The 17,340-nt window shown below is 44.7% G+C and overlaps 1 protein-coding gene across 1 annotated transcript in view; it reads left to right on the top strand.

Annotated features, from left to right (window-relative positions):
- The first annotated feature begins 2,778 nt into the window (after nt 1–2,778).
- Nucleotides 2,779–17,340, top strand: part of GLDN (gliomedin) — a 68,566-nt gene continuing 54,004 nt past the window's right edge. Inside the window, exon 1 of the mRNA XM_007120101.3 lies at nt 2,779–3,141. Coding sequence (XP_007120163.2) covers nt 2,779–3,141 — 363 coding nt within the window. The remainder of the gene's footprint in view (nt 3,142–17,340) is intronic.

Genomic DNA, 17,340 nt, shown 5'->3' with positions numbered 1-17,340 from the left:
GCCCTAAAGTTAACCAGCTGGAATCATTTTCTAAGGACCATTCTATTTAACCTTTGGAAACGAAGCATCTGCCTTTTAATGGAAAAACTACTGCTCATTGTAAAGATAGCACATGATGTTCCTGGCTTCTTTGGTCTCCAGAAAAGGAAACTCAGATATCTCCCCATGTCCTCGCTGTATCTTGAACCCCCTATATCAACAAAACAGGCCAGATTAATAGCTAATTTTATTTTTTAATAATAAGTAGAATGTACCAGCTCATCCAGAGAATACTAGACAGGGCAGCCTACATAGACATATCAGCCTCTCAAAAAGTCTCAGGAAGCTTAGGAAGCCACAGATTGAAGCACCCCACATAACCAACCTCAAAGTCACTGTATTCAGACAAAAGGCCAAGTTTACCACCCACTCAAAGTTCTGTTGCTAGAAAAGCATTGACAATCAGTTAATCAAATATCACTACTTTGCACAAGTCCATGCTGTGATGGACACAGTGAAGAGAGGTCCCTTCCTTAAGCATACTATAACCCAACTAAAGAACTAAAATCTGGAAGAACTAAGAAGTTGGTCAACAGCACAGGCACATTAAGTTCAGACAGCCCATAACCAACCACACTAAAGTCCATTGAACATCTTCTACTGCCTGTGGGCTCTGAACCAGAAGGGGTGAGGATGTGTGTGTCAGGCTACTTTCACTCTCCTGACCATTAGACAGGCAGCCTTCCAAGGAAGGTGGGGCCTGTTCTGTGGCATAAGCAGGGTTTCATTCTTAAGCCCTACCACCACTACACACACATCATGTAACATAGCCTTGCCCTCACCATACAGCCCTTCATTCGTTTGTTCATTTGCTCATTTAACAGGTAATTATTGAATGGCCATTTTAAGCCAGGGACTGTGCTGGGTGTTGGGGGGAGACAGGGTTAAACAGGATGTGACCCCTAACCTCAGGAGCTGTATACTCTGTTGTTAATGGTGGGCATTGGTGACAGATGGTCTGGCAACAGAAACTGTATGAATGTTAGGATAAAGAGAAGCTCAGGAGGCTCCATGGGACTCCAACTGCTTACACTGCAAAAGCTGCTTGTCTTGTTTATTTCTGTACCTCCAACACCCATTACTGTGCCCAACACACAGTAGGCGCTCAGTAAGTTTTTAGTGACATAATGAAAATCTTACTGGGGCTGATCTCCAACTCTGTCTCTCCATGGCTTCTCCCCATTGGTCCTAAGCCTGACAGTTGGCATCCTATGCCTAGATGAAAAGAGATGAGGGCACATGGCAATTCTTCCAATAGGTCATAATATGTTGGAGTTGGGAGGAACTGGACAACATTGTCTGTATCACCCCCATCCCCTCCCAGACATCATGTCCTCATAGTTGAGGTCCTTCATGAACCACTTGGGCCTTCATGCTTTCCTGATTCCTCATCCTGGATGTTCTTTTAAGAATATGCAAGTTGGTCAATGTCCCAATTAAAACTCAGGAATCCAGACCTTGACACAGAACCTTGAAGCTCCAGCTGGCTCAGTGGCAGGGAGCCACCTCCTTCTCTGAGATAATGGGCTGTGGAAACCGCAATCTTGTCTTCTCGTTGTGGCTTCCCACACCACCAGGGCCTCCTGCAGGCCCTGGGGCCGCAGGGAGGCAGAGCCATTCTAGAGAAAGCCGAGAAAAATAGGGATGAAGAGGTCCTTGGAGGAGACTGAGAAGTGACTCTGCATGGGGGAGGGGGAGACAGTGGCCCTTGAGGCACAGCAAGCAAATGAGCTAACAGGAAGTGGTGGGGGCTGTGAAGGGGTAGCCAGGAGGTATGAGGCAACTGCCCCCTCAAGTAAGACAGGCTAAGTAAGGTAAGGTCCAGCAGGGACCCAGAGTCCCAACCCTTCAGCCAGAAAGCACCTCAGAATCAGTCCAGAGTGGTCGTGGGACATGCTCCAAGTCCCCCAGCTGGGTAGCAGCAGGATGGGGTTAGAACCAGTTCTCCTGATTTCCACTCTGGAGGTTTTTTTCTCATCACCTTGCTACCTCCCAGATATGGATCTCATGGAAGAGTTCTTGGCCTGTCACATCCTGGAAAATCTCCCTTCACAGATGATTCCTGCTTGTCATGCAGGGCTGGGCTTTTCTGGTTCTGATGGGTGGCTTTTTTAACCCTCCAATGCCAGCTGTTTCCCTGTCTCTAGCCATTCCCTTCCTAGGAAAGATGGAGTGGGGTCTTCAGTGGCCACATGAGGCCTTATGACCCTGGGGAGGAATGATAGGCAGCCTGGGGCCCAGCCCAGCAGCAGACCTCCCAGGGACAGTGGGCACATGCCTTGGCATCTGGGCATGCTGATCCTTTTCTCCAGAGAGGGCAGTGTTGGGGGAGGAGGGGGTGGAATCCAGCGACTTCTCAGGCCATAAGAATTCCTGCTCTCCCCCTCAGTCTGACCCTTGTTCTGCCCGTCTGGGCCACGGCAATGCCCACGCGCAGGGCAGCGGGGGAAAAGGAAGGAGAGACGGGTTTGCTGGTTTGCTTGGCTGGGCACCAGGAGCGTGAGCCCTGCCCCCCTCCGCGGACTGTCTCCACTCGCTCCTCTCCCCCTCTCCGCCTGCCTGGCCCTCCCGGCTGCTCCGGCGCCACCACTACTGTCCCCAACCCGCCCCGCCAGCCGGGCCAAAGGGCGGCGTGACTCACGGCGCTGCCACCAGCCCACAGCTTGCCCACAGCGTATAAAGGCTGCGGGGTTGAAAGGCGGCAGAGCCTTGTCCGACCCGGCCCGAGGCGCGTAGAGCATGGCCGGAGGCGCGCAGCGAGGCCGCGGGGGCGCGGGCTGGGGGCTGCGCGGCGCCCTGGCCGCCGTGGCCCTGCTCTCGGCGCTCAATGCTGCGGGCACAGTGTTCGCGCTGTGTCAGTGGCGCGGGCTGAGCGCGGCGCTGCGGGCGCTGGAGGCGCAGCGTGGCCGGGAGCAGCGCGAGGACAGCGCCCTGCGCGCCTTCCTGGCGGAGCTGAGTCACGCACCTCGCCGGGCGCCCGCGCCACCGCCAGACCCTGTGAGCGCCGCGCGCAACAAGCGCAGCCACGGCGGGGAGCCGGCGCAGCACATCCGCGCCGAGAGCCACGACATGCTGTTGATGATGACCTACTCCATGGTGCCGGTAGGCGGGGGCTCAGCTCCCCTTGACGCCCCCGCCGGGGTGGGCGGCGTACAGTGTGGGGAGAGAGCCCTAGAAGCCCTCTCCTCCCCTGGCCAGATGGCAAGGTGCGGTGCGGAGAGGTCCTGAGTGTGAGCCCTCTGGGGAAGTCACCTTGGCAAGCACCTTAGCCCTCTGGGGTCAGTTTCTTCATCTGTCAAATGGGGGAGGGGGTGAAGGGGTAAGTCTTCCACCTCTGACGTCGTTCAGTCTGCAGATAAATGAGGGGAGTAGGCAGTGTTTTTAAGAGCCTACTTCCTAACTTTGGATAAGTTTTCACCTTCTGGTGTGCCAGGAGCCACAGCAGCCCCGGGCTGTGCCTGTGCAATTCGTAGGGGCCCCCTGAGAGCACGGAGGAGGTAGCATTTCTGAGAGAGCGCAGCCTTCTTCAATAAAGGGATTCTTTCCCTGGCATGATCTAGTGGTCTGGCGTTTCACCTGGCCTCGGCTCATCAGCACAAAACTGCCGACCTAATAGTCTCTGTTTAAGTGAAAACAATCAGCCCTAATTTTACCAACCCCCGGGACCTTTCTACGGAGAAACTTAATCTTTTGTCTAAAGTGGTTACAAATAGTGGAAATCAACATAGAGCAATTTTCTTAAAAACGCAACGTCAAAGCTGAGGTTCATCATATGGGCTCTAAGAAGTCTATGGAACTTCAGAAAATGTCAGTGTGTGCTCTCGTAGGCGCGTGCATCTAGGGAGAGTCCATAGCTTTTCGTTAGATTTTCAAAGGGGCTCCATTGCACTCCCCCGAAAAGGTTTAAGAAACACTGCTGTTAAAAAAGTCTTTAAAGCAAAGCCTCAAAAATCTTTTTTCCAGTGTTAACTTTCTTTGCTTTTGCTGATTTTAACTCAGTAATTATCTAACAATTACATTTAGATCACATTGCAGTTCCCTGTTTCATTTCATTATCCGTTACAACCGCTATGGTCTTATTTCACTTTAAAATTACAAAAATTTCAGTTCTATCACCTCAAGTCAAGTGTGAGCCATATTTTGGAATCCTAGGTATTTGAAGATAAATCCACTTAAACCTGTTATAGAAGCTTTTAAATATCTTACATGAGCTGAAGTGCTTTTGAAACTACATGGAGGACTTCCCTGGTGGCCCAGTGGTTGGGAGTCTGCCTGCCAATGCGGGGGAGGGGGGCGGAGGGGAAGAGGAGGTTGGGGGAAAGAGTTCAAGCCCTGGTCCGGGAGGATCCCACATGCGGCAGAGCGGCTGGGCCCCTGCGCCACGGCTGCTGAGCCTGCACTCTGGAGCCCCCGCGTGAGCCACAACTACTGAGGCCCGCGCGCCTGGAGCCCATGCTCTGGGGCGGGAGGGGCCACCTCAATGAGGGGCCCGAGCACCGCGGCTGAGAGTGGCCCCGGCTTGCCGCGGCTGGAGAGGGCCCGCGGGCAGCGGCAGGGACCCAACGCAGCCAAAAATCAATCAATCAATCAAGGAGTATTTTATATAAAAAAGATAAAATAAAACTACATGGAAGTACTACACACTTCAAACACATCTTTTGAGAAAGATCACATTTTCCATTCCTGGATTCAGTTTTTACCCACGTTATCATTTAGAAATCTGGGCCCAAGCAAAAATTTCAAAAAAAAAAGAACTCTATAAAATGAAGAAATCTCCTTAAGGGAATTCACTCTTTCTTGGCTCTCCACCACGCATTTTGAGGGGTTTTTGAAATCGTCTGAGAAGGATGCATCTGAACATCAACATTTTATATTTTTAATCCTGCTTTTAAGGTAGAGGCTTATGTATCCAAATTGCATCCTGTTCAGTCACTAACCCAAGAGAACGCAGAGACTCATTTCTGTGTCAGTATGAAAGCTGATTTAACTACCACCACCTGCTCTGTTGCAAGTCAGCAGAAACATTACATTTGTCAGGCTGAGAAGCACTTGTAGATTATCCCCAACTCATCCCCCACTTGCAATGGGTGTGCTTTGACCTTTTGGAGTCACTGAGGGACTTTCTATGCAGGCCAGGAGAAAGCCACCATCATATTCCTCTTGGGAGTAGCTCTCAAACAGTAGGCTTAGGGATCACCTGGGAACATATTAAAAATGCAGATTTCAGGGCCCCACCCTCAGACTTGTAGAATTATAATCTCCAGAATCGGCTTCCTTAAGAAGTCCCCTGATCCCCATTCTCCCACCTTCCCAACCCCTTGATGAGTTTGATACAGTTTGTCCAGGTGCCACACTTTGAGAAAAGCTCCTCTAGACCATGGCTTCTCTAACTTTAATGTGCATGTGAATATTTGGGGGATCTTGTTAAAATACAGATTCTGATTCAGAAGGTCTAAGTTGAGACTTGAGCTTCTGCATTTGTAGCAAGCTCCTGCTGACATCAGTGCTGCTGGTCTGAGAACAACACTTTGAATAACACCATTCCAGAGCAGTGGTTGCACATTGAAATCATATGGGGAGTTTAAACATGACTGATGCCTAAGCCCCACCTCCCAGAGATTCTGAATTAATTGTTAGGGGTGGGTGCCCACTCACCAACGCAGAGGACCTTGGCAGGCCTTCCCGATGACGGTCAGCTGTGTTAAGCATCTCACGCTCATCAGTTCTCCCCTGAGGCCTCTACTTTGGGCAGAGGAACCAACTTAACTGGTGAAAAGCCTTTTACATACTTTATTTTAGCAACACTCTCACCATTCACCCTTGCAGATTTTTCTCATTTTTACTCTCTGTTTTTCTCAGCACAGAGAATTATTCACATGAGGAAACAATTTTTAAGAACTTTCTCAGGGCACCTTGAGTAGAAAAGCTGCTAAGAGAACTATTTAGTGTACAGCATGGAGGTCAATGTGCCCACTTCTTAAGGTTGAAGTCTACACTTTCCCTTGCCCTTTTATATAGCACCAGTAGGTCTTGAATGAGGGTGAAATCAGAAGTCCCATGTCCTTAGAGATCTAGGAACAAAGAAGTAAGCTGTATGCAGACTAATTTCAGCATTTCAAAAAGTCTTCCAAAATGGCTCATTTATCCAAGATGAGCCTTCTTAAGCCGACTGACACTTCTGAGTTCTGTGCTTTTGCCTGAAAGTACATCAACTCAGCGTGGTCATTCTGGTTAGCACAGTCTGACAAGAAACTGATTGGCAGCTGTAAATGACTTTGTTAAAAGGACAACATAACTAATTATTACTTAAATACAGTTAATTTGGTACAGCCAAACACATTAAATCTTTAAAAGTAAGTGGGTACTTTGGAGAAAAGTAATAAAAGGGGCCCTGGGTACCACTGAGCTTGACCAGTAATGGAACCCATCTGCCAGGAACTCCTGCAGGAGATGCTGCTTCTGTTTAGTCTCCACTCCCTCGCCACCCCTCTTCTCACTCTTCCTCTCATCAGCTGCTCTCTCTCACCCATTCTTCAGGTCTCACTCTTATTGATGTTCTGGTAGCTTTATCATCCTCCCTGAAATCTTGGGTCGAGCACCCAAGAAAGTTTTACTTCTCACAATGTGCACTTTAACAAGCTTTAAATAGATCAAAGATTTACATTTAAAAAATGAAACTCTAAAATTGCTAGATGAAAATATGAGTAAATTCATTTTTAATTTTGGAATGGGGAATACCTTTCTTTCAAACTATAACTCAAAATCCTGAAGCAAACAATAAATAAATAAGTAAATTTAACCACATTTAAAAAGCACACACAACAACAAAACTGCATCACAAACAACAATAAAAACAAACGCATACACCATAAACAGAGGCAAAAGATAAATGACAAACTGGAAAGAAATATTTGCAGCTCATATCACAGGTACAGGGCTACTCTTCTGAATATATATAGCAGTGCTAGAAGTTGATTTTAAAAGATAAGAATTTAATAGGGAAATCTGCAGCAGAAATAGGAATCCAGTAGGAGTATGGAACAGATAGTTCTCAGGAAAAGAAATACAAATTTCTCTTAAAAACACAGGAAAAGAACTCTTGATTCAAAAATGCAAATTACAACTGCTCTGAAATATAATTTTTACCTGTCAGAATGACAACTGCAAAAGTTTGTCGACATATTCTGTTGGGGAAACTGAAGGGAAACAGACATGCTCTTGTATTGCTGTTTGGAGTGCAAAATGCTACAACCCATATGGAAGCCAATTTGGCAATACCTTTGGATTACAAACACATTTACCCTCTGACCCAGTAATCTTGCTTGTGGGAATTTATCCTGCACAACAGACTTTATCACCTCTGAAATGACGTATGCACATAGTTATTCATTGCAGAATATTTGTAAAAACAAAAGACTATTAACCTGTGTCCACTACAGGACTAGTTAAATAAACTGACCTGTACATCCACTGGGATACAAGGTCGCTGTAAAACAAGAATAAGTAAATTCTCTAAGTTCTGCTATGGGAACAATCCCCAGGATATATTTTAAGTGACAAAAGTGTAAGGAAGAAGGGGGAAAAATAAATGAAATTAACAAAAGTATTTACTTAGGGAGGGTGGGGATGAGGTGGGAATGAGCCTTTCGCTGCATGGCTTTGTGCATCATTTTGACTTTTGAACCATGTGATTGTGTTACTCTTATTGTGAGTGAAAAGGCCATAAGCACAAGGTTACATGGCAGCTGCCCCTGGGCTGGGGGCCATAGGGCATGGTAGGGACTGACTGCTCCAGCCCAAGGTTCATGTGCTGTGTCTATAGGGGAGGCTTTTGCTGGTGGTTGCTGTACGAGAACGAGAGCCCAGTGTTCCTGATCTTTTGATTTTGTCAAGAAAAGTAAAAAATCTGACTTTTTATGTGAAATCTCTTGGCTTTGAAGTATTGACAAAAATTGCCTCAAAATGTTTTTGAATTGACTGGCAGTGTGTTGGCCAAACAACACTCACATTGTTAGGGGCCATGTTAGGACTTCCAAGCTTAGTTTGCAGCAGGCTCATCTCATAATAATGAGTAGTTTTGAACAAAAATGGCTTTATTTAGTTCCAGCACAACCTCCACCCCCACCACTGATTTCCCAGCCTGGTTCTGAAAGGATAGTGGTGTCTATGGCATTGTTATCATTATTGGTGGTTAAATGGAGATGGTTTTTTGCATTCAGTTTGGTTTGGTTTGTTTCATTTTGTTTTGTTTCTGGCTGTCTCTAAACATTAACTCCACCTTCGGAGGATGGAGCTTTCCTGTCACTGTGGCTTTTCAAAAACATGTGTTCTGAAGGTCACTCTCAAGGAGGAGATTCCAGCTATGTTAAGCAGTAACGCATTATAGCAAACAGAACTTTTCATGATGACTGTTATGAGGTACACTTATATGGATCTATACATTATCTTGTTTACAGGGGACCAAAAGCACATTACCTGTAGTTACAGCTTCTGCTTGTATGGATGCTATATTTCCTTGAAGGAAAGGAAGGTAACCCCTGCCTTTCCCACTCCTTGAACTGGGTCACTTCCAGGGTGTAAAAGCTGAGGATTTACACCAGGGGTTAACAAACTATGGCCTAAGGTCAAATCAAGCCTGCTACTTGTTTCTGTGCAGCCCATGACTTAAGAATGATTTTTAAATTTATAAATGGATAGGAAAAAAATCAAAAGAGGAATAATATTTCATGATACATGAGCATTATATGAAATTCAAGTTTCAGTAACCATAAATAAAGTTTTATTGGAATACATCCATGCCCACTTGTTTATGTATTGTCTGTGGCTGCTTGACACATGACAACCGGAGAACTGAGTAGTTGCATCAGAGGCGACACGGCCCATGAAGACTAATATATTTTCTGTCTCGTCCTTTGCAGAAAACTTTGCCGACCTCTCATTTAGACAGTGGTCCATGGGAACAGAGGGGTGCTAGGGATGGTTCCTTTGGAGAGCTAATTTAGTAAAATCAGGGTTCTTCTAGCGTAGGTTAACCCTGGAGTTTAAGACCTCCCACAAGGAAACAGAGCCCAGGACAGAGCTGCCCTGAGACTGTGGTTTCACTCTAGAGGGAGGCTGTGGGGCTGAGCCAGCCCTCAAGCCTTTGCTCCCCATAAGCTGACTTCCCAAGTCAAGAGCAGTCAATGTTAGCACAGCTTTTAGCCACCCATTTAACCCCATATGTAGGCCTTGTTTCACACCCCATCTATTCTCTTCAGTTGAAGGGGAGAAACATATACCCCATTAGGTCCTGTCACATGAAGTGGACCCTGATGAGAGCTCAGAGGCCTTATAGAGCAGAACAAAAAAAGACTGGGCAGCCAAAGTAATAACCCACACGGGGAGACTGGGAGGTGGGTTTCCATGGCCTTCCGCATAGCAGCATGTGCACATGGGCACTTGGGATGTCACACCTGACACTGTGGGGTTAATTTGCATGTTAGAAGCCATTTCCAGGTATCAAGGGTAAGAGAGAATTTGAAGCTACATCTCTGCTAAGACTGTGTCTGGTATTGGTACTGTGAACACACCCATAAACTTCCCTCATGTATCAGGTCATGATGGTATGTGAGGAAGACAGGAGAGAGTTGGCCCCTTAGCTACATCCTTCAGACACTTTCTTCATTGACACATATTTTTCACACATGCAAATAAAGCATTCAGTGTAGATGTACAGTTGTCATGATTCTCTAAGGACTTATGTGAGAAACAAATGGGTCAAGACTGAGCATCTGGACCCGTAGGGACAGGGAAGTTGTGTTGACCACAGGAGAGGCATTAAACCATTTGGACCTGCTCTCAGGTCCTGTGGCTATTCAAAAGTTCCTAGCTTCTTTCTAGCCAAAGCAGCAGAGGTGAGGGCAGCAGGAACAAGCCTGCTGAGCCTTTACAGCCTGAGCAGGATGGACCTCCTGGGGCCTGATGAATTGTCCACTCTCATCTTTTTCTGCTGTTTCCCTGCCTTTCCTTCAACCTTCACTGCCACTGTGCCAAGGATAAAATGAACTCAAAGTCATGGTCCCCCCCTGGAAAAGTGCCACTCCACTCTGGGGAGACAGCAGAATCCCTCAGACCTGCCTGTCATTTTGTACCACTGACCACTAGATGATAGGCTGAGAGATCCTTGGGCAGAGAGCCCTTTCTGGGTGAGTTGCAGAACAACTGCTCAGATCCACGGGTCTTCCAATGCCAAGGGGCTGTTCATCCTCTATAAAGCCCGAGTCTCAGGATCCATCTTTGGCTGGTCCAAGCTAACCTCCACGTGCCGCTACTGCCACCTTCAGCCATTGTGTTCCTGCCCTTAACTTGAGAGACCTGGGATTCCTTCTTCACAGTCAGGTTTGCAGCCAAATTCTCTCTCCCTGATGCTTCCCTGAGGTATGTTGTGGCAGTCGTCTGACCCACGAGTCAGACAGATTCTCATCCCGGGCCCACAGCTTGGTAGCTGGGCAACCTTGGGCAAGTCTTTTAATTTCCCCAACCCTCAGTTTCCTCCTCTGTAAGATTGAGATAATAGTATGCACCTCATAGGGCTGTTAGGAGGTTTAAGGGAAATAATGTAGGTAAAGGACAGTGTAAAGGACAGTGCCTGGTATAGTCAGATTTCCAGTAAGTGTTCATTGTTGCTGTTACTGAGATTAATCACTATGACTTTATCATGCAGCCCTCCTTGTCCAAAGCCCTCAGTATCTTGTTTCTGGGTTTACTCTTCATCTCCACTTTCTTCAGAATGCCAAGTTGTCTGATCATATGTGCTTTTATCAGCTGCTGCTTCGGGATCATATTTGGCCTAGGGTGGCATCACACCAACCTAAATCATCTTGTCATTGAAAACAAAACAGAATTAGCCTTGATATGGGAACAAGGCTTCTTCAACAGTTCAGACTTTCCTGGGGCCTCACCCCTTCTTCATGGCCACTGATGACGAGGTTTGACACCCACTAGAAGAGAGTCACATTCACCCCATTTCTGATTGGCGTAGCTGTTGTTAACTCCTGCTGATTCCTGTTGGTGGCAGTCCTGAAAAAAGTTTTGGGTGCTTTTATTTGGAAAATTGACAAAATGTGAGTGGAAGGTAGAGCAAAAAACTTCTAAGAAAGGAGAACAATTTACTTCTTAGGGGTCTCATGTTCTCTAGGATATAGGTACCTATGTGAGAACTATCAAAATAGTCTTTATATCTGATAAAACATACTTATCTGGAAAAAAAGACATTTTTAAAAAAAATCTACATTATTCAAACTCTCCTTCCCCCCCCAGACCAGAAAAAATCCTTGGCCAAATCTAGTTGACATTCAAGCTTCATTTACATGCATTTTATCTACAGACTAAAGGTCATGTTGTGTAAAACAAGCTGATGATTTTAGGTTGTAATTCTTCTACAAAGGGAGCATTTTTCAGCCCATCAGTTTCTTTTTTTTTTTATGTAGCTCTTTGGGTTTTAATAGCTCTATATTTTAAGTAGATATAATTTACTTCTAGTCTGACTAAAGTTGTGACACAATTTTCTTTACTGAAAGGTAGAGTTAAAACAACAAGGCCAACTAAAGATCACTTAAAATGCAATTTGTTCTGAATGCAATAGGTAGAATAACCCCTTCATCTTGCCACTCAGAAAGTTTCTTTTGCTTATCAAAGTGCTGGGAACTGGGAACTTTGGAGATCCTGCATAGGCTGTATGTAAAAACTGAGAAGGACTTGGAAATGCGTTGTGGATAACTGTACCCAAGCTAAAATGATGAGCTGGCAGCTGCAAAATAATTCCCCAGTTTTTCAGTAACTTAGTGTGATTGGGGTCTGGAATCCTTTCACTCAAAGGTAGAAAAGGCCCTCTCCCTTTAGGCAGCATTTGAGGGCCTTGGAATCAATCCCGCTGAACAGGAAGACCTTTAGAGAAAAATCCTTTACAGTAAGCATCAGGGCAGTGACAAAGAGAGAAAATCAATCCTCACTAAAGTGATGAAAGCAGGTTTCATGGAGGAGACAGAACTTGAAATGGGCAATGAAGGGTTGGTGAGATTTGAGCAGGCAAGGAGGGAAAATCATTCCAAGTGCAGGTAATAACTTGAGCCAAGGTCTAGGGACAGGAATGAACGTGGTACAAGGCTTGGAAGAGCAAGAAGCTTTCCTGCACGGGGGAGTTTGGGCTGTGGGAGAGGAATTAAGATGGCTACATGAGAGAGAGCCTTGAATTTCTACTTTTGAAAAGTTGAGAATGAATCTGATGGGCAATTGGGAGAATTTTTCAAGGGGCAATCATGAAGAATGTGGTTTTATAGGACTGGTCTGGCTGTATGATGCAGGAAGGACTCTGCACAGGGGAGAGACAAGAGACAGGAAGAAAGTTAGGAAATTATTGCATTAGTCCAGGCAGGAAATGGTTCTTTCTGGCTAAGGTGATGACATCAGAAATGGAGAAGATATAGATCCTAGAAATACCAAGAAATAAGAATGCATTGAAGTTGGGAACTAATTGGATGTAAGAAAGAGAAAGGAGCCACCTGGTCCAGATCCATCCAAAGATGGTGGCATCATGGACAGAATTGAGGATCCTAAAGTGGGTTAGTTTAGAAGTGAGGATGCTAAATTTGTTTTGAGACTGAATATGAGATGAAAAGAGAGGAAAGAAGAGGGAAGGAAAACTGAAGAGTAAAAGAATATTCAAGGAAAGGAGAACCCATTTCTTCCAAGAAGAATTCTGTCTTCTCTATGAGAGAGGTCTTTACAAGTCTAAAGTGTAAAAGACAGACCTGAAAGCCTTTATATTGAGTGCTGGAATCATACTATGTGTTTACTTCTAGCTCCCCTCTTAGCTGTGTGTCCTTTAACAGATCACTCAACCTCTCTGAATCTCAGTTTCCTCATTCTTAAGAAGGCAATGACAGTAGTATCTACCTTAGGTGTTGTCATAAGGATTCAATTCAATAATCCATGTGAAGTCCTTAGCATGGTGCCTAGAACTCAATATATGTTAGCTTGTTGTTACTGATATTTATTATTTCTCAAATCCTTCCTTTTTGTGCTTCAGGGACTTTTGAAGCCTTGTAATTAAAACAATGGAGATTGAATCAATAGAACTTGCCAGAGAACGGGCAGGTTCTAGAATAACTCCAAGGTCTGGCATCTCAGGTGCCATAAGGGAAACACACAGACTTCTAGAAAGAATGTCATTTCCCAGATAGTCATTTTTATGGTTCATAGGTTCAAAATATATATATATATGCTGGGTATTGAATTTAGGGACGTTAATTATACTAAGGATAATTTGCAAATATTTTATTCATGTTCAAGGTGAACTCATGCATTTATCCTTTCATAGACCAAATCTTTTTGAACCCCATAGGAACAGCATGTTTGTCAAACCAACAGTTGCATCCAGCCAGTGTTCTGATGCTAACATCATCAACAATTATTTTGTGGGTGAGCATCTCAACCCAAGGACCTCCTCTAAATATTTTCTGGGCTAACCACTTGTAGCTCTTCTCTGAGCGGAGGGAGGAGGGGGCTGAGCAGGGAGTAGGTTGAGAAAACATCTTCACAAATGTTTTTGCTATGTACAAAGAATGCCAAAGGGCAGAGTTTGGGATAATGGATTAATTCTTTGTCCATTCCCCCAGCATTGGACAAGTTACTTAACTATGGTTTACGTATACTTTTCTGACTATAAGGTGAAAATAAGAATGCTTAGATAAAAGTCAAAAATTAACTGAAGATGCTTGTTGAAGGGAACAATGTGAGCACAAAATATTGTTATTAACAGTTAGTGAGAGATTATTCCAGCGGTACTCATGCTTCAGAAAACTCCATTAGAGGCCTGGGGGAGACAAGTGATTCTTAGCTCACTTCAAAACACTCATCTCTTCCACCCCTAACCTCTTCTGCACTTATTGTCTGTATCACACAACTAAAACTTTGTTTGTGTACAGTTTTGGTCTCTAATTTGTCATCTTTGGTCACCTTGTCTCTTTAAATATATCTCCACTCTTCGCTAGACCTCTAATGAGGTCTTTGATGAATACCTCTTCACTCATAAAATGCATCCACAACTCAGCAAGGGCAAATATAGACTAAGGTATCTGCCAGTTTCTGAACCTAGTTTCTTTTCATACTAAGAGTTTTGGAGGTGTGTGTTAGTTTCGGCATGTAGTTACTGAGCACCTACTATATCACAGGCACAGCTGTGGGTGCACAAGAAACAGTATGAACAAATCGTGCAAATCCCTGTCCTGTTGGGGTTTATGTTCAGTGGGGGAAGTGGGGAGGAGCAGACAAGAACCAAAGTAAATAAGTAAATTATCTACAATATTAGAAAGTGATGAGTGCTGTGAAGAACAATAAAGCAGCGTTGAGGATTAGGGAGCAGGAAGGGGAGGATGCAATTGGAAGTCTTCTGGGTGGGGAAGGCCTCACTAAGAAGGTGACATTTGAGCAAAAACTTGAAGGAGGTGAGGGAGTGAGCCATGTGGAAATCTAGGGGAGGGCTGTTCAGGCAGAGGGAACAGCAAGTGCAAAGACCCTGAGATAGGAGAGTGTCCCCAGAGCACAAGGAACAGCAAGAAGACTGGGGGAGGATAACTGGGGGAAGGAAGAACAAGAGGACCAGTTCAAGTAGGGCCTTGCAGGCTGTTGTGAAGACATTAGCCTTTATGGGGAGTCTTTGGAGGATTTTAGGCAGAGGAGTGATATGATCTGACCTGCCTTTTCAAAGGATCACTATGATGGGACTAGACTCTCTGTGTGGGGTGGGTGGGCAGTGGTAGCAGGGAGGCCATTTATGTAGCTACTGCAGTGAAAAAAGACAGTGGCTGAGGCCAGGGTGGTAGCAGTAGAATGATAAATCGACAGTGTCTAGATATGTCTGATGTCCAGCTGATGGAATTTGCTGACAGCTTGAATATGAGGGGGGAAAAAAGGAGTTGAGTGACTTCAGGGTTAGTGGCCAAGCAGTGGAAAGATAGAATTGCCATTAATGAGATAGAAGAATTGCAGATGGAGCAATTTTGAGGGGACTATCAGGAGTTCAGTTTGGGGTATGTTGACATTGAGATTTCTGTTAGATGTTCAAGTGAAGATATTGAAGAGGCAGCTGAATACCAGAGTCTGGGAGGGAAGGAATTCCAGTTGGAGGTATACCCAGGAAATAGTGGAGATGCTGAGCATGATAATACTCATGACCTGGACACAGGGAGGCTCTAACCAAGTGTCTCTCTACTTCTTATTAAACCCAGATTATTTTACTTAAAACTCTTGTATAAACAACTAATTAAATTAATTAACTATATTGCAAGCTTTTTGTACCCAGAGATTGTCTTACCTTTATAAACATAGGGCCCAACTTATCAAGTATTTGTTAATGAATAAATAGGTACTTCTAAGTAGTCAGAAATACCTTGGAAAGAAGTTTAAAAGAAATCTTTCAGGGATTAGGTAATATGTAAGTCAGTATAACAGATGCTAAGCGCCTGTTCTGGGCACTGTGGGTGCACACTGTGGTGAGAGGAAAAACAAGAAAGGAGCCCTCAGGGAACTCATCGGCTAGTGGGAGGGGAAAATCCTCAAGCACATATGACAGAGCAAAGGATAGTAAGACCCTAAGAGAAGTAAGAATAAAATCCAATGGGCAATCATGAAAGGTTTCAAGAAGAAGGTGACACTTGAGCTGAAACTTGGGAGATGGGCAGGGCTTCAGAAAGGGAAAAAGGCCCTTGAACGGCAGGTGGTTCGTTTTAGGTGGAGCATGATAGAGGGAGATGTAAAAAATGTCTGAAGTCCTGGCCTTCATTCTTGAAAATTATTTTGAGTATAGAATTGAGAATGTTTCCCTTTTAGTACTTGAAAGATGTCACCCCAGTATCTTCTCACTTGCCTGTTTGCAATGAGAAGCCTGCTGTTCTTGTCTTTGTTCCTCTCTGTGGGTTGTGTCTTTTCTTCCTCTGGCTGCTCCTAAGATTTACCCTTTACTGAATGTTTTAAGCAGTTTTATTATTATATGCCTCAGTGTCATTTTCTTCATGTTTCTTTTGCTTGTGTTTTGCTGAGCTTATTGGAAATGTGGGTTTATAGTTCTCATTAAAATTGGGAAATTTTCTGCCATTACTTCTTCAAATATTTTTCTGCCCACCCTGCCAGCCAGGGACTCTAATTACACATGTATTGGGCTACTTTAAGTTTTTCCACAGCTCACTGATGACCTGTTTGCTTTTTAAGTCTTTTTTCTCCATGTGTTCCATTTTGTCTAGTTTCTATTGTTATGTCTTCAAATTCATTAATTTTTCTTCTGCTCTTAGTCCCACTCAGTGTACTTTTCACCTCAGATGTTCTAATTTGCATTTCTATAAGTTTGAATTGGGTGTTTTTTTATATTTTTTAAATTTCTATTTAACATGTTCAGTCTTGCCTCTAGCTTCTTGAATGTTCTCTTTCCTGCTGAGGAATGAAGAATTCATTCATTCATGGCTTACTATGTGGAAAGCTATTGACTATGTGTTGAGGTTATAAAAGTAAATAAGATATATACTTCCCCTCCCTGAAATGCTTACAATTAGTGGGGAACAAACAAGTAACCAGGCAATGACAGGAGTGCCCTGATGGGAGAAGTGAGGGATGCTGTGAGGGAGAGAAGAACATCTCCAACCTGAGATGGGGAAGAAAGACTTTTGGGAAAGCGACATCAGAGCTACAGCTAGGATGATATACGAAGTGTGAGAATGACTGGGAGTTTTGCAACTTTTTTTTTTTCTGATTGTTAATGTTTCCATTATAGTAACTTGGAAAATACAGAAAGATATAAAAACTCTAATTTTAAAAGTGTTTTGCATGTTAATAAGTTAACAAAGCATGGTGACTTATGGAGAAGTTACCCTGTGATCCTTTCTGTTTTTTTTTTTTAATTGCTGAAGAATCATCAGGAGAAGAACAAAAAGAGCGCCACCTCGTTAGTCAGGACTCTGTTCTCAAGGTCTGAGTTCATAGGGAGTTTTCTGTGAGGAAAAAGAGAGAGAGACTGCAGGAACTGAAAGACACTGGAATAAGCCCTTGTTTTTGATGGTACAGGGTAGAACTTCTCAAAGTGTGGGTGGGGGTCATCTTCATCAAAAAGACCTGGGAGCATCTGTTTAAAAATGCTGATGTCGGGCTTCCCTGGTGGCGCAGTGGTTGCGCGTCCGCCTGCCGATGCAGGGGAACCGGGTTCGTGACCCGGTCTGGGAGGATCCCGCATGCCGCGGAGCGGCTGGACCCGTGAGCCATGGCCGCTGGGCCTGC

Source organism: Physeter macrocephalus, chromosome 11 (genome assembly GCF_002837175.3).
Source record: "Physeter macrocephalus isolate SW-GA chromosome 11, ASM283717v5, whole genome shotgun sequence".
Classification (NCBI taxonomy): domain Eukaryota; kingdom Metazoa; phylum Chordata; class Mammalia; order Artiodactyla; family Physeteridae; genus Physeter; species Physeter macrocephalus.
Note: the sequence above shows the minus strand (reverse complement) of the source record. Positions and strands in the feature narration are given on the sequence as shown.